Here is a 25,131-nt window from a genome sequence, read left to right on the forward strand (position 1 = left end):
CATAAAGAATCCTAAAAGCAACTACCTCAGATTTCAAAAGTGACCAGTGATTTGGGGGCACTTCAGTACTGGGAATGCCCAGTTTGAGTCACCTATTTTTCAGAGGATATGGTGGTCAGTACTTATGAAAATCAGGCTCCTTTTAAGGTGCTCCAAAAATGAGACAATTAAAGTCATTTTTTGGAAAAGGCAGGCCAAGGTATTTACACAAATTTTGATCAAGTTTATTGCTGTTGACTTCATCGAACAATTCTGCTAAAATGCTCTAGTGTGTTAGAATCAGCAATAAGGTTAAAGCCAAGGGGACTGATCTTTTGATGGGGACTAGTATAACTCAGAAATTACTCCACTGAAGTTAATCGAAGTAGAAAGCTCTTGATGAGAACCTGTCTCTAAATATTTGTACAGCTAGCATGGGTGGTTTTGTAACTTCGAGGTTCACTAGAAAGTGGAGATGAGCCACAATATATGTTCACCTATGAAGATGACAGCTGTAATATCACAGAAGTGTATGAAGGAGCTGAGACGTCCTTTTGGCCTGTTGAAATGAAATGTTCCTGAAACTGAGAGTTTTCCAGCAAGGGACCATGCTATTTATTCCCCAAGCTTCAACCATCCACATAGTTAATTTTGCCAATTAATAGGTAGTTTTAGTGATGTGATATTGTTTTAATATTTTCAACCCTATTTGGTGCCTGGTTTAAATTACATTTGTTTGTTCTAAAGTTGATTAATTTTAATTATTACTACTATGTTGTTATAAAAAACAGCCTTGACACCTATCCCTTCTCCCTCCCCACCCCCAACACACTTTTGTTTACTTGTGATTCCATTTCTCGTCATCTTTTGCAAAAATTTCAACATTAACATCTCCTGTTTTTACAGAGCATCAAAGTTAGTTGGCTACCTCCACCATCAGGCACACAAAATGGATTTATTACCGGCTATAAAATCCGACACAGAAAGACTACCCGCAGGGGTGAGATAGAAACACTGGAGCCAAACAACCTCTGGTACTTGTTCACAGGTTAGTGTTCATGGTGTAGCTTTGCAAGGTTTTGATGAATTAAATGCTTTGGGAATAAAATATATTTTCACTTCAAGGAAACATTGATTTCTTTTCTGGCAAGTGACATTTATTGGGCTGTACAGAAACAATCTTTATATATTTTTTACCTTTTCTCCTTAATGCTTTTTTTCATACATTTTGTCCCCTGGATTTCATCACCTTAATGAAAGCAAATTCCCTCTGTTCATCTTAAGCCTAGTTTGGTTTCTCGGACCACTGAGTCAACCACACATCCTTTCTCTTAGTACAATGACATCTACCACACGGATTTTTTCTCCATCCATCTTCTTGTATTTTATGGGGGGGAGGGGGGGAGGAAATCTCTCTTCCCACTGTGAAAGGTCCAACACTACACTATTTTAAAAATATAATTGCCATGCTAAGTGTAATCAGCCAAATCAGTACTTTAAAGGTAACATTAAATTAAACAAAGAATAATTTCATTTGAGTCCTTTCTGGAGGAGGATGTTGTCACAGAGCAGATGTACCTGTATTTCTCCTCAGTGGCCCAGCCAGGGCACCCACTTTGAGGCTTTCAGCTCTCCAGCCATTGCCTTTCTTCAGTGGAGACCTGCATCTCATGCCCTTCTGACTGGGGTATTTTCAGGCTGCACAGCTCCCTGCCTTCACTGTGTTATTCCCAGCATAGTCAGGCTGCCCAAGCACACCTGCTTGCTTCCTCTTCAGAGATAGTTAACAGGTGTAATTGCTACAGTTATACATCACCACACTTTTGTTTTGTTTTTTTCTGTACAAAACAGAGAAAACATCCTAAAACAATAAAGAACCTACACGCATGCTAATAAGCTTACCAGGGTGCACCCCAACCCTAACATAGATTCTGGCAGAAGCAGTCCTTCAAATCCCCATCCAAGGGGATTCCTTGTGCTTACAAGTTCCTCACAGCTTCAGCTCAGAACAAGCACACAGTCTTATGGACCTCAGGAGGCCCAGTGCTTCCATCCTCCCCTAAGGATTGGGGCCCTCCATGGACCAGGATCCTGTCTATTTTGTGGATCAGAAAGAAGGCCCTGAGTCTGTTTAAAACCAGGCTATTTATCCAAAAATCCTGAAGGATCCAGGTTGAACTAGTATATGCATAACTTTCCTGGGAGGTGCCTTCAAAGGGTTGATAATGGAGGAAATACATTAGCATCTCCCTCCTTGATCGAGAAGGTACATCAATTCCACAATAACGCATACACCATTTCATTTTTAATACCAATAGGCCCCCAAAAGTATTAATCCTAATGGTCCCTTCTAGTCTTAAAGTCTGAGTCTATGAGTAATGTTTAACTTGTTTTCAGTAAAGTTTATCTTAATTCCATAAAGTTTGTCCAGGATATCGTCAGACTATGACAGGTATATTTTCATATTGCACCAGCAATATGTGTTTATTGTGAAGGAAGTTAAGTTCCATAGGTGAAACCCAGGCTCTTTCCCTGAAATTCCCCACTCCATTTACTTTAAAATAAAATAGTATTGTTTGAGAGTTGAAAATATTTCTGTCTCATGAAAGTACATATCTAAGGGACAAAAAAATTATTTATTTTGAAAAAACACCAAGTTTGTTTAGAGTCACAGAAAATCAAAAGCAGAAGATAATTTTTACATAATTAAGATCTAATGATGCAACCATGAGTAGTTCTTACTCATGTAAATAGTCTCAAAGATAATGGGACTACTTGAGTAAAGATTGTAGGACTAGTGATTATTGGATTCAGAGCAGGGTAGTTTTGGGGAGATAAAAATTTCAGGTTTGTTGGGAAAGAATGAAACATTTCTATGATAGGTGATTTCAAAATAAAAAGTGGTGGCTGCTCAGAGACTTGGAGTGTTAAAAGTGCTTCAGGAGGTGATGGATTAGTGGGATATGGTCAAAGGTACATAATGAAGGGAGTTTATCACATGACTCCATAATTTGTTCCACTGATATCATCACAGTCTATGATATATCCCTCTGTAAAATATACACATGCATGCATACTGTACTTTATATACTAATATAAATATAATAGAGCTACCTTGATCTTGGAAAATTCAACATTGCTGAGGAAGAAAGACTGTCCTTGAAGTTTTGACTCTAACTGAAAAGTGAGACTCAAATGTAGGCATGTACCTGGGATAGAAGACTGGGCGCTGGTTGTCTCTGCGGGGGCGTTCAATGTGTGGAAGATTTTCTGCATTTTAAAATATTAAGTTAGGTATTTGTTTTGGGAAAGTAGTGGAAATACATATTTAAATTTGCAGGTTTAAAAACAAAACTTCCTTCAGACCTCATCATTATAGGCTCTAATATAATAAAATATTAAAAAATAAAATAATAAAATGGTTGCTAGAGAAGCTGAACTGTACAGTTGTTTTAAATGGATGACTTAAATATTCAGTTGTAAATACTTGTTACAATCCTCTATTTGTTAGGCAGGTGTTTTTGCAGGATAATGTAGAAACCTGTAATAGTAAAGTAACTTAAACAAAGATTTTAAAGATTTTAAAAGGCTGCTATCTGTTTTATTGTAAGTTCCAATGTCTGATCAATTTAAATTGCTGTTTTTAATTTTGATCATTCTTCCCCAGAGAATGTTTGCAATTGAACATAACAGTTTTTCTTGTACTTCATGGTCAGGATGGACTAAATAAAATGATAAAACACTTATAGGAGGTTTGGTGGCCAGATTGTTTCACCATAGCAACATAGGGTCCAGAATTAAGTCTATGAGCTAAACTGAATTGGTACTAAGTAGCAACAGTAATAGAAATTTGTAGTGACCAGTGGTTCTGTTGTAAATGAATATGTCTGTAGGAACATACTCACTATTGCTGTTCATACAGGGCCGGCTCTGGCTTTTTTGCCGCCCCAGGCAAAAAAGCCACCGGCCGCCCCCCCCCCCAGCGGGGGGGGGGGGGGGCGGCCGGAGCCCCGGGGGGAGGGCGGCGACCCCGGCGGCCGGGGGGAGGGCGCCAGGGGGGAGGGCGGCCGGAGCCCTGGGAGGAGGGCGGCGAGCCCCAGCGGCTGGGGGGAGGGCGGCGAGCCCCGGCGGGGGCTCCTCTCTCCCCACAGCGGCCAGAGCGCCGGGGGCAGGGCGGCGAGCCCGCTCTGCCCCCGGCGGCCAGAGCGCAGGGGGTAGGGCGGCGAGCCCGGCCGTGGCCCCGCTCTCCCCGGGGGCCGGAGCGCCGCGCTGCCCCCCTCCAGGTGCCGCCCCAAGCACCAGCTTGGTGGGCTGGTGCCTGGAGCCGGCCCTGTGTTCATATAAATGAATATATTAGTTCAGGCCTGTTTACCTACACAACTAAATGTGGCAAGGAAGTTGGAATTTTACTGGAGACTATTAATTTTGCTCTAGTTCTGTTGCAAACTTTGGAATCTTGATAAAACTAGTTTTTTCTTCTGTTTGGTTTATATTATGTTTTTCACAGGACTTGATAAAGGAAGCCAGTACAGTTTCCAGGTAGCTGCCATGACAGTCAATGGGACAGGACCCTCCTCAGATTGGTATACAGCAGAAACTCCAGAGAATGATCTTGATGGTAATTACATTTCTTTTCAGACATTATCACCACATTCCTTCTAGGTTTTTATCTGACGGGTGTCATTCTAATTGTTACCTAGAGCTTTACCCAGAGGCTGTGCAGGTCTTGGGGTAGATTCCAATGATTATAGTCGCAGGAGCTGTTGTCTGGGTGTTTTTGAGCAGAATAACTCAGTGATTACCCTTTATTAAGATTGCCTGCTGCTTTCTGAACAAGTGAAGGGGAAGGGAGAAGACAGGACAACTTAATTTTATTCTCTCATTTACACTGGCACTCTAAGAACTCTCATTTTCAGTCTCGCTTTTTTTTTCAGTTTTTGCTGCACTTGAAAAAATATACAATAACAATCTTGGATAATAACCAACCAAATAATGTGTACATAGATTTCACTACTAATATTTCTTAAGCTATGTCTCTGATCTGATCACCAGTAAAGAGTCAAAAGTCTTTGTTGTAATTATCAGGTATTAGAATTTCATGCCTGTGTGTCATGACTATTTGAAAGAAAATTAGTATGAAGTGAATCAATAACATCATGAACGATAAACACAATCAATCAGAGAAGCACTTAAAATAATAGTGATGCCTCTAACTCAACAAAATGAGCCTACAAATGTCTTGAGGATTATTGTCTTTGAAGTATCTATTTTCAGATGGTTGGCAATGAAGCCACATAATAAGTGAAAGATGATAGGATACAGGAACCTGAAAAATATTGAATGTAAAAATGACTACGGATGTTGATATAAAAGAAAAAAGTAACTGAAAGCAAAGGGACAGATACACTGACTGAGACATTTGAAGAACTAAAAGAAGAAAGGAAAAGTAATGGAAATATCTGCCTACTTTCAAAAGTAAAGAAAGTGCAAGTAAAATGGAACAAAAAAGATGCAGATAGAAATTGAGAAAAAAAACTAAGGAGAATTCTGAAGAAGCAAATATATAAGGAAGAAGATCAATAGAAAATATGGGGAAACTGAACGGGGGTGGGGTGGGGAGAGGAAACTAATCAAGGCTCAAAAGCAAAATAAAGCCAAAACATCTAAAGAGGAACAGAGGTAAAATGGATGAAAGAATAAACAGGCAATTAGTAAAAAAGGCAACAGGAGATTGTCATCTTCCTTTTTTTGTTTTTTGACTGAGAGTCTTTCCTCATGATCTCACAACCAGCCTGCCCTACTTTGAGCATTTTTCCTCACCACCAATTCCATTTTTATGGAGGAGCCAGGAATGTGTCTATCTGGCTTAGTTGGCACCTAAAATATTGTATTCAATGCCACTGGGTTCCAATAAACATTTTAAAGAGGTGATGACACTTTTGGAAGTGATGTGACCATACTGACTGGTCACAATATGCTATGGTATCTGGTGATGTATGCTATCATTCTACTAACTACTATTTTGGGTGGATAGCGCTTTCAGAAATGACACATTACTCAAGATGAGAGCAGCTGGCCACTCATTTGGAGGTAGATCTTAGTAAGTAAAACTAAATATATTCTAAACACGTCTCAATATTTAATATCATGTTTTTTTTAAAAAAAAAGCAAATACATCCCTTGGCTTTATTTATTTATGTTGCAAAATGAAACACAATGCATTTCTTGGAACACATTTGTTTTTATTTGCATTTAATCCACATCAAAATATTATGATATTTGTTTTCCTCCAACATTATATATGTATATGCATGCAAAGATGCTAGCAGCGTAATCATAGGGGACATGCAATGAAAATGAAAACACACTGATAATGAAATTAAACCAAAGACTTTTTTCAGATATTGTGTCTACACATATTTGCATTTACAGTACCAATGAAAAATCTGTAGTGAAGCTGCAGCAATCTGACACTTTGCATGCATTGTGTTGCATAATATATATACCGCTGAGATACTCTGATAAACTCCGGGGAGAAATCGACTTATTACTGTAGTTATGCAAAGTCCTGCAACTGTCAGCTAAATAGTAGAAATGCTGTTGCACAGATTGTTAACTGCAATTCCCTTTCTGCTCTTATGGTTTATGCAGTTTCTCTTGCCTTCACTGTATGTCTGCTTGGCATAAGCAACACAAAGATGAACAGTTTCTAGGAGAACTACACTAACTCCCTATGGATGTTCCTTTTAATTAGTGTGTTTTGTTAAAGTGATTAGAAAGCCAAACATCACTGCTTATTCAAGGTTCCCTGGAAAGCCTGTGTGCCCTTACTGACAGCTGGGAAGCTTTTAAATATTTATTTTTGAGCCTCAAATTTTGTGCTTTAAAAAATGGAAATTTAGTTTTCCCCATAGGGTCTGATTTAAATAGCTTGAGCAAGGATGCAAGAGACTCAAGTTTGCAAAGGTATCCTCCAGGAAAACGGGTTTAGGATTTTCAGTTTCTGCTTGCTGCCTTGAACAGATGGAAGCTATTATACATATTAGTGATATAGTTTAACTTCAGCCCTAAATTAGTGTTTAAGAACATGACAAGCTAAACCTGTATTACAGTGTAGTTTCTTCTGAAAATGAATTGTGAGAATACAGGAAGAAAATGAAAATAATATCAGGTAGCCTTAGTTTAATCTGTAAAATATACAGCTATGAACTCCAGAGAATCCTCTACAATTGCTAAAGTGACCCAAATATAAATAACTTCCTTAGTGTTGTCAGTTAGCCTGAGGAATTAAGGACCTTTAAACATACGACATTCCCTGAATGAAAGACGTGTGCTTGGACCATTACATAAAAGAGTCGTTGATTAAGGATGAAATAAAGAAAACAGCACATTATGCAGTGAAACTATGGTATAAGATTTCATTTCTTACAGAATCTAGATTGACTACATGGTACCTTGTAGACACGCCCTAAGATTCTCAAAATGTGCATAGCGCAGAAGGTAAAGAATGCAGACTCAAAGTAACATGAAGTGTTTCCTAACCTCAGACATAAGAAAAAGTAAGAGTTTCTTACTGGTTCTATGGGCCAGATTCAGCCTTCAGATACTTGTGTGCAATTCTGGTTGAGTTCAGCAGCTGGAGTACACATAGAATTTTTCCTTCTATGAATGAGGACAGGAGACATCAAGTTACAGTCAGAGGAACTCCATGCACAATTGCAGAGTGCAAGGAGAATGGAATCTTTATTCATGTTAGAAGTGTTGACAAATGTAGAATGTAGAATGGAGATCTTTCAAAGCAGGTTTGAGGATTTATGTATAGAAACAGAATTTCAAGATTCCTTCTTTCAGAAATGTCTCAGACACCATGTTTAATATCAGGTAGACAGAAAAAAGGTTAGAAACACAGGCATAACTGTATATTGAGCAAAAAATGCAGTAAAGAAGACAGTAAGAGGTATATCTATATATCTATATGCTAAGTCTAAGTAGATGTTTACATGCATTTAGCTGGAAGATGATGGGGAAGTGAGAGTTACCAGGGACTAAATGTAAAAGGTACGTAAAGAGTAGAGCTGTGTGAAGGATGTAAATTCTGCTTCACAAAGTATTTCAGATTTTGAAATTTGGCGTTGTTTTGAATCAGAACAAACCCAACATTTAACATTTTTTCCAAGGGATGATTTAAAAAATCATTTCAAATCAAGCACCACGTATACTTTGGCTTCATTTTTGACTTTTTAAAAAAGTTCATATTATATATTATAAAAAAGAAAATATCAAAATGAAAAGTCACTTCACAATGAAAAAAATTGAAATGTTTCATTCTGGAAATGATGCTGAAATGTCCCATTACAACATTGCCCATCTATGCTAGGAGGAGGAGACCCTGAATGTGGTATTATTTAGGCCACAAAATTATTTTTAAAATACCTGGGAGTATCTGGCTGATAAAATTGTACAGTGCAAGTAATTCCATGATCAGTTCTTGGGGGCAGCTATCATCCCTTCCCCTTTTTCTGCTTATTTAAAGTGTGTTTTCTGTAGCTCCTTTACCCATCCATTTTTTATCTGATCCATATCCATTCCCAATGGAATACCTGCACTGGACATCTGCCACAATGTTACACAATGAATTGTGACATTGTAGCCTAAGCCCCCCTTTTCTACCCCATTAAGTCCACAACTCACTGTGGGGAAGGCAATAAACCCATCTCACCTAGGCCAATTCGGTGGTGAGGGAAAATTCCCCCTTTCCACCAGCTTCTGTACAAGCCCCATTACTGAAGTTGAAGGGGGCAGTTTACCTCCTACATCCAGCTGGAGAAAGGGCCCCACCTTAATGCACGGTGAAGACATTGGGCCTTTTTTTCAGTTTTTGTCTGGAATGAAATTTTTACAAAATTGACACCGTTTTACAAAGCATTTGGTTTTAACAACTGCATTTTCCTATGGAAAATAGTTCCATCTTAATTTTTCTGATCAGCTTCAGTAAACAGATATAGACATTACATAAAGTAGAAGCGATAAAGAGAACAGTGGTGAACTAGGAAGTATTCATTGATAAATGAACGTGGCTGTGGGCACAGTGGGCCAGATGCTCAGCTGCCACAAATCACCATAGCTCCATGGAAGTCAATGGAACTACATCAATTTACACCACCTTGGGATCTGACCTAAAGTAATATAGTTTGTGTTTAAGAAAGTTTACAGTGCATTATCATCCAATAAGCTTATACTCTCAGAATTGACACGGGTGGTATTGGGATGAGCTACTTGAGCAGATAAAGAACCTACTTGGATATCCAAGGCAGATTGTAATTGTGTAAGGGGAAATATTTTGGATCTTTTTAGATATGTGACCCAAAGAAATAATGGCTAGCAATGTGATGAAATTGTTTAATCACAAAAAGAAACTGTGGGTCTGGTCAGTACAAAGGCAATACATTTCAGAATTACTTGGATAGATGAGGAGTATGGATAGATTGCTTCATTTACTCAAGAGTAGAAAAATATCAGATAATAAGGTTAAGCAAAAGGACTATGTTCTGTATCATTTCTAATCATAATTAGACCAGTACCAGCCATGGAAACAGAAGTGGTAGAACAATTTGTATAGTGGGGGTGCTGAGAGCCATTGAACCAAACTGTAAACCCTGTATATAATGGAAACCACTTCAAGCCCAGGGTGCAGTAGCACTTCCAGCACTCCTAGTTCCAACACCTGTGCATGGAAATTCCACAGTCTGGCATATAATTAAGATTTCTTGATGGAGACTTAGCATTTACAGTGTTTTTTGCAGCATCTGAGTGATGTTACATTTCTGTTCCTTCTGGTTGTGAACAAAACCTTCAAATGGGAACCAATTCATTTAGTTTCCATGAGTCTGCCAGCAGGAAACAAGCTCTTCCAACAGTGGATTGTTCACTCTAAAAACTTAGCAATATTCAGAAAGATTAGAGTTAACCACATTTGCAGTTCTCCTAAGCCTTTATGCCAACACCTGGCATCATCTAAGTAACAATGTAAAAGGAGTAGGACAGGTGCTAGATTTAAGCTAGAATTATATATAGAATTCTTCTGTCTCTAAAATGAATTCTGCCCCTGAAATGCCCTCTGTTCCCATGTTCATAAAACTTTTATGTGGGCAAATAGTCCAAAATGGGTGAGTTCACCTTAGGTTCATTTTTATCTCTGTGTTTCTTTATAGTTTGGTTTTTGCTACTGAGACAACAGTGGCACTGATGTTTAAAATTGTATGATACATATGTTTGAATTCCTTCATACGAACAGTTCAGCATATCAGAATAAAATTGTTTGACCCCAACTGCTACGTAGGGACGTCTATGCAGGTGTTAAAATCTCTATGTATTATATAAGTGAGATGTAAAGATTATTGCTTGTTGCCAATAGCTTTTTGAATGTTCTGATTTCATGAACTGCTTGAGATTTACTGCTTCTACCGTGTGCAAGGAATCCAGTATCGCCTCATTCTACGACTTCCTATTACAAGGTGCTAAACTGCTACTATATGTCTGATTCATGTAAGAACCACTTTTGTAATTTTGAAAATCATCAGTATTCAAAGACAGTGATTCAAGTAACTTTAGATTCTGCATTGAAGCAAAGTTTGGAGGTCAGAAGGAGATGAATGACAATTGTATATGATTTGCGGTGGCACTGCTGGTGTAATCTGGTTTTTGTTTTGTCATTAGCTATTCTTCAATGCATTTCCTTCATTCTTAAAGTGTATGACCGTGTATAGCAACTTTAAGAAAACTGAGTGCAAAGAACTTTTAAAACTTGCATATCAGACTGGTAATGTACTAACCAGATTCAATAGTTCTTCAAATGTGTTAAATAGAATTCATTTCAAAGCACATAAAATACCAAAGACACCATTGTACCATATATGACAATAGGACTGAAAAGTATTAATTCCATCTTTTTTATGGTCTTTTCCAAGGTTTATAGTGGGAATGCTTCACAATCTCAAAATATCTTTTGTTGGAGTTTTACACCTGCATTTTGTACCACTACCCACTCCCCCCATGCATTTGCCTATTATATTACAGGCCTCTTCACTGGGGAAAAATAGTAGCTTGTCTCTTTCTGCTCTCAAGAAGACAAGCTACTGTGCTGCTCTTCTAAAGAGACTTGTGATATAGTAGCTACCATACGCTCCAGCAAAAGGCATTTATTCATCTATTCTTTAAAGTAAAAATGGGTTCACTGAAGACAAAGTGTGCTAGTTATGCGTCAAGTCATTAAGTACTACGTAGAAATGAATATGCCTTGAGAGAACCTGTATAAAAAATATTGTTGTATTATTTCATTTTATTATCCAAGTGCTGTTGTATTATTCAGAACAGCCTCCAAGCCAAGGGAGGCATGTCCAAGACAGTTCAAGCTTGCTTGCTCGTAATTAACATTACAGTTTTCATAGGCATGAGATAGGTCATTGCTGTTATAAATGCTATTATATCACTCACAAAGTCAACCAGTTCATTAAATACTGTAGTTAAACTACTGGCCCATGATAAGTCATCTAGTTGATTTCAGCATCTTATTTGACTTGCAGATAAACCAGGAAGACTTCAAAATTTGTTATGGGGAATTTTTTATCAATTCCAAACATTTCCATTTCCCACTTTCCTGCATAATTTCGGATCTGCCTTGTATTCGTATGCTAAAAATGGGACGAACAGAGGGATATTCTATTTTTTTTTAAAAGAGGAAAGGAGATCTTATATGTTGAAGAAGCTGCTTAATGTGCTTGTTGCTGAAGAATGTAGTTCAAAACAAGGCTGAATGTTCAAAAGGGAAATTGCATGTAGACTATGCATGTAGCTCTGAGATTCCTGGTTACTTTCTTATAACGTATTTCTTAATCTAAACTCTGCCTTTGTAAATGGTAAAACTCAATGAGCAAGATATTAATGGATCCTTTCTTTGTATCCCAGAATCTCAGGTTCCTGATCAGCCAAGCTCTCTTCATGTCAGGCCATTGACAACCAGTATCGTCATGAGTTGGACTCCACCACTGAATCCAAACATTGTTGTACGAGGATACATCATTGGCTATGGAGTGGGCAGCCCATATGCTGAGACAGTGCGAGTAGACAGCAAACAGCGCTACTATTCCATTGAAAACTTGGGTAAGTAGCTCTTTGTTCTTTAGAGATTTTACAAGAAAGAAGTTTTTTCTGGAGTTTACTAACTTTGGAGATTTTTCCTAGGCTATCACTAAGGCCTTGTGTACAAACCAAATTTGTAGCCACTTAACGGCTGAGTTTGCCATAGTATGGTTTGTGCCAGCACACACAATGGTTAATATTCAGCTACTAACAGCACTGGCTACTGAGGTTTCACTCCTGCAGTTGACTAAAACTGGCACTTGGTTATCTTCCTGTAACCAGGTGGTAACACTATAATTCTGCAGCATGGATGTCAATGAAGGTGTTATAACCAGGTTACCAAAATAAAGTTGTACTTACAGTCTACATGGAACCTTAGTCTCATTACATTTATAACTTTGGAAACAATGATCAATAATAGATCTTACAGCATTACAATGTTTGATTCTAATCAGCACATACACTCTCTTAATGTGCTTGAAATTATTGCTAATTCATCTTTTGCTTGGCCTTTACAAAACAATGAGATACCTCAATGATCGTGTTGGGAAAAGAGGAAATAAAAATAGTTTGTCACCAGGGAGTTTAGAACAAATAATTAATCTACTAAACTGAGATCATTAATTTATTTGTTCGTCACAGATTGATTGAAATTATTCTCTGTCCTTGATCATATGCTGAAAACTATAATAGCCAGATCAGGAAAGATCAAGTTTTCTTAATCAATTGGTCATGTCATGTAGTAGACCTTTAACTGATGAACCAATGGAAAGCTCATTGAGCTGAAGATAGACTCACAAATATAATCAGCATTTTATATTTCTGGGCTGCAACTTTGGTGGCATATCAGCTTGGCTCCTACACTTCAGAGCAAATCTAAATACTAAATAAGCACTTCACCATGTGGCCCCCTATTTTGAAGAGAGCAGGAGCTGGAAATGCTATTCCCTGAGCTGGCCCAAGTGTTTGAATTTAATGGCACTCACAATATTCATATTTTGTATCTGTCAAAAAGGTTTAAGGAGATATTCTTTTATCCCATTATACATTACACACTGTCTCTGATGGTTCATCTTGATGCTGGGCATGGTATGCAGGGAACTGGTTACTTTGGTGATGAAATACAGGTATTCAAGAATTGGGGAAATGGTTCAAAGTTTGAATGAAGTCATGAGAAATAATCAGTTTTCTTTGTTTTTCTTCTATAGCATTTTTCTTTCAAGGATATAATTTTTCTTTATTATTATTATTGTTATTTAACATTTGTATGTGATGCTCTAGGCATGCTCAAGTGCTTTACAAATATAAGTCTCGTAATGCACCTGTATGTTAGGGCGGGGCACAAAAGTTAAATGACTTGCTAGAATTTATACAGATATTTGTTGTAACAGCAGGGAATGGAACACAGAACTTCTTGTCTTCCAGTCATCTTCTCTGATCAGTAGATACACCTTTTTGTTAATAGCATCCAGTAGCACAAGAAACCAGATATGATTCAACTCGGTGGTCACCCTCTTCTCAAGAGAAGTCTCATGCAGATAAAATCTTTCTTCATACATAGGAAAACTTTGGGGGGGGAGGGGTTTACAATAAAGGGCACTGTGAAGAAATTGCTTACTATGACTTCACCAAGCAGCTTCTGTGTGGCTATTAGGGCATTTGTATTTTTAATTAAATTGGCTTGGCAAAGTCATTTGCAAAATTAGAAAAAAACCCAGCCGTAATGCAAAAAGGTAACATATATCAAAAATCTCTCCAGAATGTTTTAAATCCTTAAATGTTGGTAGTCCATGACTGATGATGATGACAATATTGTTGCAATTCTCATCTATGATTAATTCTTAAGTAATTAACCACAAAATACGCTGTGCTAGATGTTACTGTAGTTTTCCCTTTCTCAGCACCATTATGATAAAAGAGCTATTTTTTTTCTGGACAACCCAGTAACTCATATGAACAACACTGAATCCATTTAATATATTCCATGTCCCTCAAATTTATAATATTCAGAATTTCTCGAAATTGTGCCAGTGAAGGTACTTGCAGGGAGCTACATGTAAGCTTTGCCACCAAAGTCCAAAGACTCAAAGTGTTATGTAGATAAAGGCTGACTTGAAAGTGTTTTGATGGAGATTAAAGTTATTATGCAAAATGGAAAGAGGTCTGAATGGGCCATCAAAGAAGGTGAGTGGAACATAAGGAGAAAAGTGATTACTAATGACTGTATAGGTCTAACAATTGATGATTCCGGTGAAATTAAACACATTTTTCTAGATTCCAAAATGGATTTATATTCTTCCAAATTTAATCATCCTACTTTAAATCGTTTCATAACTTGAATGAGATTGAATTGAAGTGTCTCACCTCCACTGACCTGAAGGTATTAGAAACAGAAATTATATTAACAGAGTTACATAGGTCAATATGTTCTCTGGACTCTGGCAAGGCCCCAGGAGAAGATGGTTATACAACCAAATTCTTTAAAGGTTTTAATGAACACCTTTCACTAGAGAGATTCTAACTAGCAACTGAAGAAATGCCTCATAGCAGGGCTTCATGCGGCTTCAATTATTCTAATTTATTGTAGTTCCAGAAATAACTCTACAACTTCTACCAAAATGTGAGGAAACTATTTAGAGCTGAGCAAATATTTAGTTATAAATAACGTATTCACTGAATGTAGCCTCCTTTTTGTTTTACTTTCTGAACATTCTCCAGCAGTTCAAGATTTCATCAGTATTCAAATGTATTGGACAAATGCTTTTTTGGATGTTCATACTCTGGTTGATCACAAATATTCAAAATGTAAGCAGTGTTAGTTGTGATTTTCCAGATATATCATATGCATTTGTTCCCTAATTGGTTGAGGGACACAATTGTGTGAATTTTGGCATGTGTACTTTTTATACTTAATTTCTGTGAATACTCTCGTGTACAACTTTGAAAATCATTTTTGGTGAACAACTGTGCTAATTAAATTCAGTTGCTCAAATGTTCACAAAAAATGAACCCTGAAGGGATGCAACCAAGAGCCCAGAGAATGCTTTTAAAAATTAGAACAAATGTCTGCCAAAATTTCTTACGTTATTCACCTAACTCTATTAGAGACCATTACAAGAAAATTACTACAAAATGATTAGACAGGATTCTTTTTCTAATGGAAATATTGTTTTCAAGAAGATATGGATCAAAATAAACTCACTGACAGAAAGGAAAAAAGATAGACATTATATGGACTCATCCCAACTGTTGTAAAATGTTCCACAACCCATACATATTAAGTGCGTATGTATTCTGTTATTGTCAATACATAATATGATAATAAAAATCAGATTCCTAAATAAATGGTGAAACTTCAGACTTCCCTCTGTGCTCCAAAGAACAAATTTCTACTACCCCATTCAACAACCCTGGCGTTCACAGACCATCTCCTCTATACTCCCCTGTCTTTCATCCCTCCTTCTCCCAGCTCCACTCCTCCTGGACCCCAAATGATGTCTCCAACTCCTCATTCCACAAACACAGCACCTGTTGCATTCCCACTCTGCTGGTACATCACCTCTCACCCACTCACTGCCCAGTTCTGACTTCTGCTCCCATCCTTCATCTCCTGCCCATTTCCACAAACGCTCATGCTGTCCTCCAGAAATTCTCAAGGGCGTGACTCCTATTGAATTAGTAATACTGACAAAGGGTGATCGCAAGCAGAACATTAGACATAATTTTGCAGTGTAATATGGTAGTTGCAATTACAGGTTATTTTCAGCTCCATCTACATAGATGTACATCATTGGAGAGGGAAAGGGACCTTGATAATCATTTTCTGTGGCCATGTTTCTGCCTGATGCTGAGAAGTCAAGGGTACTTACCTTATTGTAAGGCGGGATCCTATTCAGCTCTGGACCTGGAATACCACATTCAGTTCTGGGCACCTTGTTACCAAAGAGATACTGACAAATTGGAGAAAGACAACAAAAATGATCATGTAGCCCAGATGTGTTGAAGGATTTACGTTATGTATTTTAGCGAAGCAGTAAATAAGTGGGCAACATGATACCAGTAACAGTCTACAGGTATCTTAAATGTTGAAACCTTATGGACAGGGTGATCAGATTGCAAGAGTGAAATATCAGGACTCATTGGGTGAGCGGGAGGGAGGGGTGTCTGTGTGGGGGGAGACAGACAGACAAACAGACACAGGTTGCACAGCCCCGACCGGAGCCAGAGGCACACTGGTCCGCCTGGCCCTGTGCTACCAGCCCCCTTCCTGTTGGGGGTGGGCCCATGCTGCACCACACAGCTCCCCTGCCAAGCGCCCCCTGGATCCACTATGCCCAGAGCCCCCCTACAACCCTTCCACCACAAATGCACAGTGCTGTGCACCCCCCCCGCCCAGTGCCCCCCTGCCCACAGCTCCACCACAGCTGTCCAGCACCCCACACAGAACCCCCCACTCGCTAGTTTCCCAATACACACAGATTTCCCCTCCCTCCCTTCCTTCCTCCCTCCCAGTGCCCTTCCCCACAGCCCCACCACCACAACTACACAATGCCCCACACAGACCCGCACTGCCCAGTGCCCTGACACACACAGATCTCCCCCACTGCCCACCACCTCCCAACAGGCCCCCACTGTCTAGCACCCCAAAACACACAAACCTCCTCCACTGCACAGCGCCCTCCACACTGTCACAGCCCAGCACCCCACACACACCTCCCAGACACTCACTCCATCACACCCTGCCCCTTTCCCTGGCCGCACTCACCAGCCCTGCTGGGAGGTCTCTGGCTCCTAGGGTGAGAGCGGCGAGGGGAGTCTCCAGACTCTCCATGTGCTGCGTCTGCCACAAGCGCGAACTCCGTGGCTCCCATTGGGAAAAGTGCCAATGGGAGCTGCTGGAGCCACGGAGCGGGGCTTGCAGGCGCCGGCAGCACGCAGAGCCCCCCAACCCTAAGAGCCAGAGGGACCTGCCAGGGGGTGAGGTGGGGAGTTCCGGCTGTGCTCACTTGGGGCGGCTCCCGTCCCGGAAAGCATCCGGTAGGCTGGTCCCTCTGGCTCCTATGGTCGCAGGTTGGGTCTGGGTGGGTGGGGAGGGCTCTCTGCCTGCTCCCGGTGCCTACAAGCCCTGCCCCTGCAGCACGCGGCACTCCTGCCGGCGGGCGGGCGCCGGGAGCTGCCCCAGGAAGCGGTGAGCGACAGCACCACGGCTGCTGTCCGGACAGTCCCCAATATCGGGACAAAGGGCGTCCCAACCAATGTAAGGTCAGGACGCGGGACAAGTCCCCTAAAATTGGGACTGTCCTAATGATATCGGGACGTCTGGTCACCCTACTTGTGGAGGAAAAGGAATTATTTTGCATAATGAAAGGAAGTTACCGCATAACTGGGGGTAATAAAATATAATTCAGAAAGGGGAAAATAGGTGAATATCAGGAAAAAGCTTCCTGAATATGAGAACTATTAGAGATGTCTCCCAGTGGAAGTGTTGGAAAGCCCTATCTCTTGGCACATTTCAAACTATCCTGTACTGTCTTGTGTGCAACAGAGAATGATCCTGCACTAGAGGATTCTGCATATGGAGATGGTTACCTAGTAATCATTTTCTGTATGTCCAGGACCTAGTAAAGCATCAAAATGGCTGTCTGTTCAGCACCCATATTTACACATTCAGATCGGACAGAGAATCGTCATGACCAAGTGTATATTTGTATGTATGTATATGAGCTTAATTTAAGGGCCGTTTCTCATAATTTGGCCCAAGGTCCCAAATTATGAATATCAGCACTTAAATTATACTTTTAAAGGGGTAATTTATTTATAACATATTTCATCTGTCACCCTCTTTTTATTTCTTTAGGCCAGATCCTATTATTTATTTTGACCCTTTTGTACCATTCTGGTGATGCAAATAAGCTGGTAGGCCAGGGATCTTCCCAACAGAGGATTTCTCCTGTTAGGTGTGTAGGAGCCCCCAGCTAGTATAGGCCATTGCCAGCCACTGTGGATTAGAGCAGCCCAAAAGCTGCTCTAATCTATGATGGGACCACTGTAAATCCAGCCCCAGAATAGCGGAGCTTCAACCATCTCCTTTCAGGCCTCCCATTTCAGCTGAACCCAGTGGACAACAGGTGCAACTGAGAATCTAGGCCTTTGTTTAAGGGCTCAAACTTAATACTTATCTGACCTCCCTGTGATTGAAATGCACTGTAGTGTGTGTTTGGTTTGTTTATGCTCTGGGTGTTGTTTTGAAATATGCTAAATATTGAATTAAGTATAATTTGGATTCCAGAGCAATAGGTTAGTTCATTAATGAGCAATCAGATTTGCCTGACATGATTTACCTTGCACAAATCCATGCTGACTCACGTCTGTGGTAAATGCTTTGAAACTTGGATACCTAAAGCTAGCAACCTAAATCCATGGTTGGAGATAATTTAATTAATAGAAATAACTCACTTTTGAGGGCCTCAGGGAAATGGCTTTTATGAGCTTCTTAAATGAAGAAAAATGCATTGCCTTCATGAACTGGGACAGCAGGGACATCTTAGGGGAGAATGGCAGACAGCTTGGAAATGGGAGTAAGAGAAGGATTCTGACTGGAGCAGGAAGACACGTGTGGCCTGATTTCAGAGGGGTTGAGCATCAGCAATTCCAATTAAAATCCATAGGAATTGTAGGTGCTCAGCCAGTCTGAAAATCAGGCCAATAGGATCCACTGCACAGGCAACGTAGAGGCATAAGTGAAACATTTGAGAGTTGATGCAAATGGGCATGAGTATCAATTGGTAGATAAGTGGGGTTGTAGCAGAAAAAGTAACCAACAAATTAATGTACTGTTGGAAGGTGCTTAGATACTGTGGTAATGAGGGTAACATAAGAATCTGAGTAGAGCAGAGTAGAATAGATTAGGATAGAATAACAAGGTATAAGATAAAGCAGGGCTACCAAAGAGTAGAAGAAATGGTGTGTGGAATGCATTAATATTCTTGTACAAGTGAAGCTGTCAAAGATGCTACATAAATGTAGTTTATCACATGACTTTGCAATTTTGCTACCACTTCTGTGCACACCATACATGTGTGCATAAATACAAGTATATGTGTGCATACGTAAACCTCTTTACAAGAACATACAGTATCTATGTCTTTGGCACTCTACCATACACAACAAGAAAGAGTTCTTGCCCCAAAGATCTTACAGTCAAAAGATAGACACGGACAATGGGATGCACATGAAAATGTAAACATGAGGATAACTTACTGTTGTTTTTTTACCTGTAAACCTGTGGGCATGTTATAATTTGTTATTATTAAGCTAGGCACTGCATATTCACCTAGTACATGTGAATTACTGTCATGAGGCGCTTACATCTGTAAAATAGGAATAACGACACTTCCTTTTTCCATCCTTTGGCTTATGTTTCAAGATGTGGGCGTACCATGGATATATATAGAGGCAATATGATCTTATTATCTATGCCCTTTTTAATTATTCCCAGCATTCAGTTTGCTTTTTTGACTGCCGCTGCACATTGAGTGGATGTTTTCAAAGAACTATCCACAATGACTCCAAGATCTCTTTCTTGAGTGGTAACAGCTAATTTAGACCCCATAATTTTATATGTATAGTTGGGATTATATTTTCCAGCATGCTTACTTTGCATTTGTCAACATTGAATTTCATCTGCCATTTTGGTGCTCAGTCACCCAGTTTTGTGAGATCCTTGTGTAGCTCTTTGCATTCTGCCTGGGACTTAACTATCTTGAGTAGTTTTGTATCATCTGCAAATTTTGTCACTTCACTGTTTACCCCTTTTTTCAAATAATTTATGAATATGTTGAATAGGACTGGACCCATTACATGTTACAACTTTGGCTCATATCCCCTAACCACAACATACCAACCTTCCCTCCTAGTTGTTTGGACCCAGCAGTACCACTTCCCCAGTTCCCCACTTCCTTACTTCTTGCCCCAGGAACCTCTCTCTGCTCTAAATCCAAACATGAAGTTAAACTTCAGAGTGACAGACAGTGGCAATCATTATATAGATATGTACAAGGTGTACAAATATGTGGTAACATAATATTTGTAATGCATGGTTGAGCCAAGTTTGTTATTAGATTTGTCACGCACCTTTGAGTGCTTCACCTACACTCTGCTCACTAATTCTGACATGTTAAATTTTTAGGTAGCTCCATCACCTGCTATTTAAAAAAAATAAAAAGGAACCAGCCTGTCAGAATTTATTCCTGAGCATTTTTCACCTCTAGTGTGAAGGTTTCACCAATTAGCCTGGTCCAAGATGCAGAATGGGCAATATATTCAGTAGTGCACTAGCTAAAGGCTTAAGGTCCAATATCTTGTAACCCTAAATCTAGTGATGGTCAGGTAGGGCACTGGCAATCAGCAAGTACCTGAGCTGAACGTTATTAGAAATGTAAGCAAAAGAAATTGATGTAGACGCTGCAGGGATGGATTTTAAGTGGCAGGCCATAACTTTATTAAATTTAAACACAGGGGAGAGGGTCACCCACTCTGTCACCTAGCATGCATTTTAAGTGCTGGGATTACAGGGCTTCTACCATCTAACCCATAACTCGGAGTAGACTCTCCTCAGCCTACCCCTAGGACTCAGCTTGCTCTTCTTAGTTCTACCACCCACTCACTCCATGACAGGGCAGAGGGTACTAAAAGGGGGGGGACCTCGGCCCTCGAAGGCCACAAGACCATCCCTATCCCATGAGCACAAGGCCCATCAGTAAAATCCCAGGTTGTTTACTTCTGGCCACAAGTTGCAATGAACTAACATCCTTACCGAGTACTATCAATAATTAAATCCTGTTCCTATTTAACGTAACTGTGTCTCCAGGATGCTGTGAGAAGGGCATAAAAATTCTCCAGGCGTCTGCCAGTCTGGTCCTTCTGGGAATCAAAAATTCCTTCCTGACTCCAAAACCAGTGATTGGTCAGATCCACAACATCTGCAAATCACAGCTTTAAACTAGCAGTTCAGGACAGAGAGGGTGGGGCTGCTGGAATAGAGCAAAAAGAGGCTCCATATGGCCCCGGCTAGGGTTTAAAAAGGGAGGGTGAGGAACCAATCAGCTTCCTTCTTCTCCAAGCTAGCCAATAAATAGCTAGAAACTTTAAAAGCGAGGGGATCCTGCATCTCCTCAGTAAGTGTTCTCCTCCTCTTTCTGTTCACGATGCAGATAGAGGCCAATTTGAACAGGAGGTAGGTGCCTACATGCGTTTCAAAATCCCACTAGGTTTCTGTCAGCAGCCTGAATACTTTTATAAATCTGGCCCTAAATCCACCAGCTGGAAGCAGTAGAAAACTCATCAACCTCTTAATGGGCTATCCATTAAATGGAGCCAAAACCCGCAATCTCCCGGAATAGGTTATTTTAGCAGGTCCAATAAGTACATTACTTTATTTCTCTCAATGACTGGCAATATGACACCAAAATAAGTGGTTCCTTCATAACATGCAATCTCCCAAACAAAACATCATACCTTAAATTCTTCTTTTTCTCTCATCTTAATCTGTCTACCTGCACCTCATCTCAGGTTTTCATGGACTTTTAGGATCCCAGAAGCCTTCTTAATTACCTAATCAGCCTTCAACTGCTGCTGCTCCAGAAGTTGTCCAAGTAGTACAGCTTGAATATTGAATAAATTACTTCAAAAGCATAAAGGCCAGCACTCATTTTGTCTTGATAACTGTTTAGGGCTCTCTTTCTTGTAGTGATTATTTTGAATATGTTTGGATGGTACTAACACCTGAAAGTCAGAATAAATTAAACAGAGTGATTAATCTCATGAGAAAGTGGTCATACTGCCTGGGAGATACTCTTCTTGGGCATGTCAGAATATAAAAATCTGGAATGACTTCAGCTTTGTCAGTGAAGAATTTGTTATGTTTTCTTTTGCGGTGTTTGAAAGATATTTGTGTCAGTCTCATAAATTTCAGGTGCAATCATCCACTGCTCTCATGCAACCTCTTCTGTGTCAAAGGAATCAGTGGTTGACTGATTCCCAAATGAATAATTCTAACGAGAAGGCCCATTTGCAGTGTGCTCTCTTTTTTCCCCCCTTATGATTATAAATAGCAAGGTTATTGCCTGATTAATGGATGTTTTAACAAATGCTCAATACTGGAACTTTCACACATGCCCATTCTAATCTTTTACGCATAAGTTATAATGATTTCTGTACTGATCCAACTCAAAAGGCATTAAACCTTGTAATGAGATGACTGGGTTCACATCCATGGAGCTTTTTGTTAAAACTTACTCATGAAATCAAAAGTTGAAAAGAACAGGAAAGAAGTATACTAGAGTTTACTAAATGTGCAACTATCAACAAAAACTTTTGAGTAAGTGAAAAATGAATAAGTCAGGCACTGGAACAACTGATTCGCTATGATGATCTGAATGAAACATTTTCTGATCTTTAAAGCTTCATTTCTTTGTTAATAACATATGTGAGAGAGCAAATAAACAATATTAAACAATACTTTGGTGAGCATATGAAAAGGCAGGCAATGTGTGCCAAAGGATAGGGTACTAGATTGGGAGCCAGGTGATATGGGTTCTAGTCTCAGTTCTGCAACTGACCTGCTATGTGACTTTCGGGCAAGATACTTCAACTCTCTCAGCCTCAGTTTCCCTGATAATGATGTTTCCTTTTCTTTGTAAAATACCCTGAGATCTATGTGTGAGGAGTACTATATAAAACTACCTGTTACTATTTAACTGTTGAAAAAACCCTTACTAGTCAAATATCAGATGAACATAGTATTGAATTTCAGTAAATTAAAGGAAGGGGAATTTCAAGTACACCTTTCCCTTTTTACCTGTTTATGAACAGAAGAAGAAAACATAATTTAGGAACCAAAATCTCAAAGGCTCTTAAGTACCTAAATCACTTTTGAAAATGAGACTTAGATGCTGCAACTGTGAGTGCAGCAATGGCTAAATACCTTTTAAAAATATGGACCTTTATGTCTAAACATCTTAATCTGACCTAAGAAAGAAATCAAATTGATCTCCTTGAATGTGATGGCAATGGCGGAGTTCGTCTACAAGCACATGAAAGGGTTTCTTTGGGAAACAGGAGTACACATCTTGAAATATTCTTCTTCTTTTAATATAGACCTTTCATGCTTTTTCACCACCCCTGGAACTGAATCTCCTAAAACACAGCCATCGTACATAATCCAGATAAGGACTTCTTAAAGTATTTGTTTTTTCTGATTTAACTCCTCATATAAGGACTTCTATTTTTGACTTCATTCTTCCCTATAAAATACCTTGTACATTGTTGGCACTATCTACAGGTAAATCCTGATTTTAAAATTTTCTCAAGGCTATTTGAACACTTCATAAAAGTGACAGTTTCAGTTATGTGGAGCTCCTAAACTGTGCAGGGTCAAAACTAAGCTCCTGTGTTGCTTTTAGGAGGATAGATGGAAGAGGGACTCCATTGCTGTGGAGTAGAGCAGCTATATGGAAGTTTTTGGTTTACTTAAGTCCTATAGAGCTTAATGGCACTGTGGGACTGAAGCTGCCCATATATGGAAATAATGAACTTCACAGTGTAAGCCTAGGGGATGTAACCAACCTTTTGTTAACCAATAGTTTGGAAAATAAGGGTTAAACTATAAATAATAAGCATCAGTACTACAAATAAAGCTCACACAGAGAAACGTTTTAACCGCACTTACACACTGTAGTTCTATGCTCTTCATATACCACTCCTGAAGGAATTCTGCACCAAAAAAAAAAAAAATTCTGCACACAATATTTTAAAATTCTGCAGAATTCTGGGCATATTTTATTTGTTAAAATAACACAATATAATCATGCCAGTTTCAATTAATTTGGTAATTTATTTCAAAATGCCTGTCAACAATATGTCTATAACAATACAGACAATGAAAAAGATTCAGGAAATGTTCTCAACCCCCCCGCCCCCTGACAAATAGATTCCTTACTAGGCATATTAATACAGAACTTGAGTAATAATTAATTTAAACTACAATACAGAAACACATTTTCTGCACTCCTCAGAAGTAGTGCAAAGGCTTGGGGGAGTCAGGGGTAATGGAGGAGCTGAGGGAAAGGGAAGTAATTGCTGGGAAGGAGACTGAGAGTGAAGCTGGAGGCTTTCTGAGTGTGGGTGGGAGAAGTATGGAACATTTTTGGGGGGAGAGATAGTTAGGGAGTTGGGGAGCCTCCCCTATGCAGACCCTGGATGACCCCTAGCCTCTCTCATTCAGTCAGGCACCTCTGCCCCACTCCTATGTGTCCATGTACCCTTCCTTCCCCTGCCTCCATGTGCCCCTGTACTCCTGTCCCCATGCACCCACTCCCCCCATCGCCATGTGGCCCTGCACCCCACTCCCATTCAGCCTCTGAACCAGTCTGTCCCCCTCCACTGAACCCCAGTCTGTGATTCCCCCAGCAGCCTCATGTGCCCCACTCTGTCTGTCCCCCCCCCCCATATGTGCCTCTTCTTCTGGCCCTGCAGACAGGATGCTTTGAGGAATGCAGCCTCTGCTCTCTCCCTATCAGCTGTTCCAGTTGGTGAGCAGCTGTCCTCTGTTCTGGCACCACAGCAGCCCCTGATGGGTGAAACGCAGAACTCTAGTGCCCCTCTGGCAGAATGTATTTTTTGCAGAGGAAATAAAGTCTGCTGGGGGACATGAATTCTGTGCATATGCAGTGGCACAGAATTTCCCCAGGGGTAATATACCCTGTTAAGACTACCAACTAGTGGTTATGTATAACCAGAGCTTCACTCCTTAAATGAATGTTAAATGGAATTAGTTCTCTTACAGTGCTTGCAAACCAAATGTTGCAGCCTTGCAATAACTGTGAGGAGCAGGAAGGTGAAATTGACTAGAAAAACCAAAATGAAACTTACTAGATAGTTTTTGTTTCCTACACTAATGAAGTAGAGAGAGCAACAAGAGTATAAAAATGGTGAAAAGTTCATTAGAATTATTTC

General features: G+C 39.8%; 1 protein-coding gene across 1 annotated transcript in view; it reads left to right on the top strand.

The window, feature by feature from the left end:
* The window catches only part of DCC (DCC netrin 1 receptor), a 902,832-nt gene that overhangs the window by 745,845 nt on the left and 131,856 nt on the right, over window positions 1-25,131 (top strand). The window contains exons 13-15 of the mRNA XM_026649009.1: window positions 886-1,027; window positions 4,487-4,597; window positions 11,944-12,138. Of these exons, the coding sequence (XP_026504794.1) occupies window positions 886-1,027; window positions 4,487-4,597; window positions 11,944-12,138 (448 nt within the window). The remainder of the gene's footprint in view (window positions 1-885; window positions 1,028-4,486; window positions 4,598-11,943; window positions 12,139-25,131) is intronic.

The sequence above is a fragment of the Terrapene carolina genome, unplaced genomic scaffold, assembly GCF_002925995.2.
Source record: "Terrapene carolina triunguis isolate 2854851 unplaced genomic scaffold, T_m_triunguis-2.0 Scaffold69, whole genome shotgun sequence".
NCBI lineage: Eukaryota > Metazoa > Chordata > Testudines > Emydidae > Terrapene > Terrapene triunguis.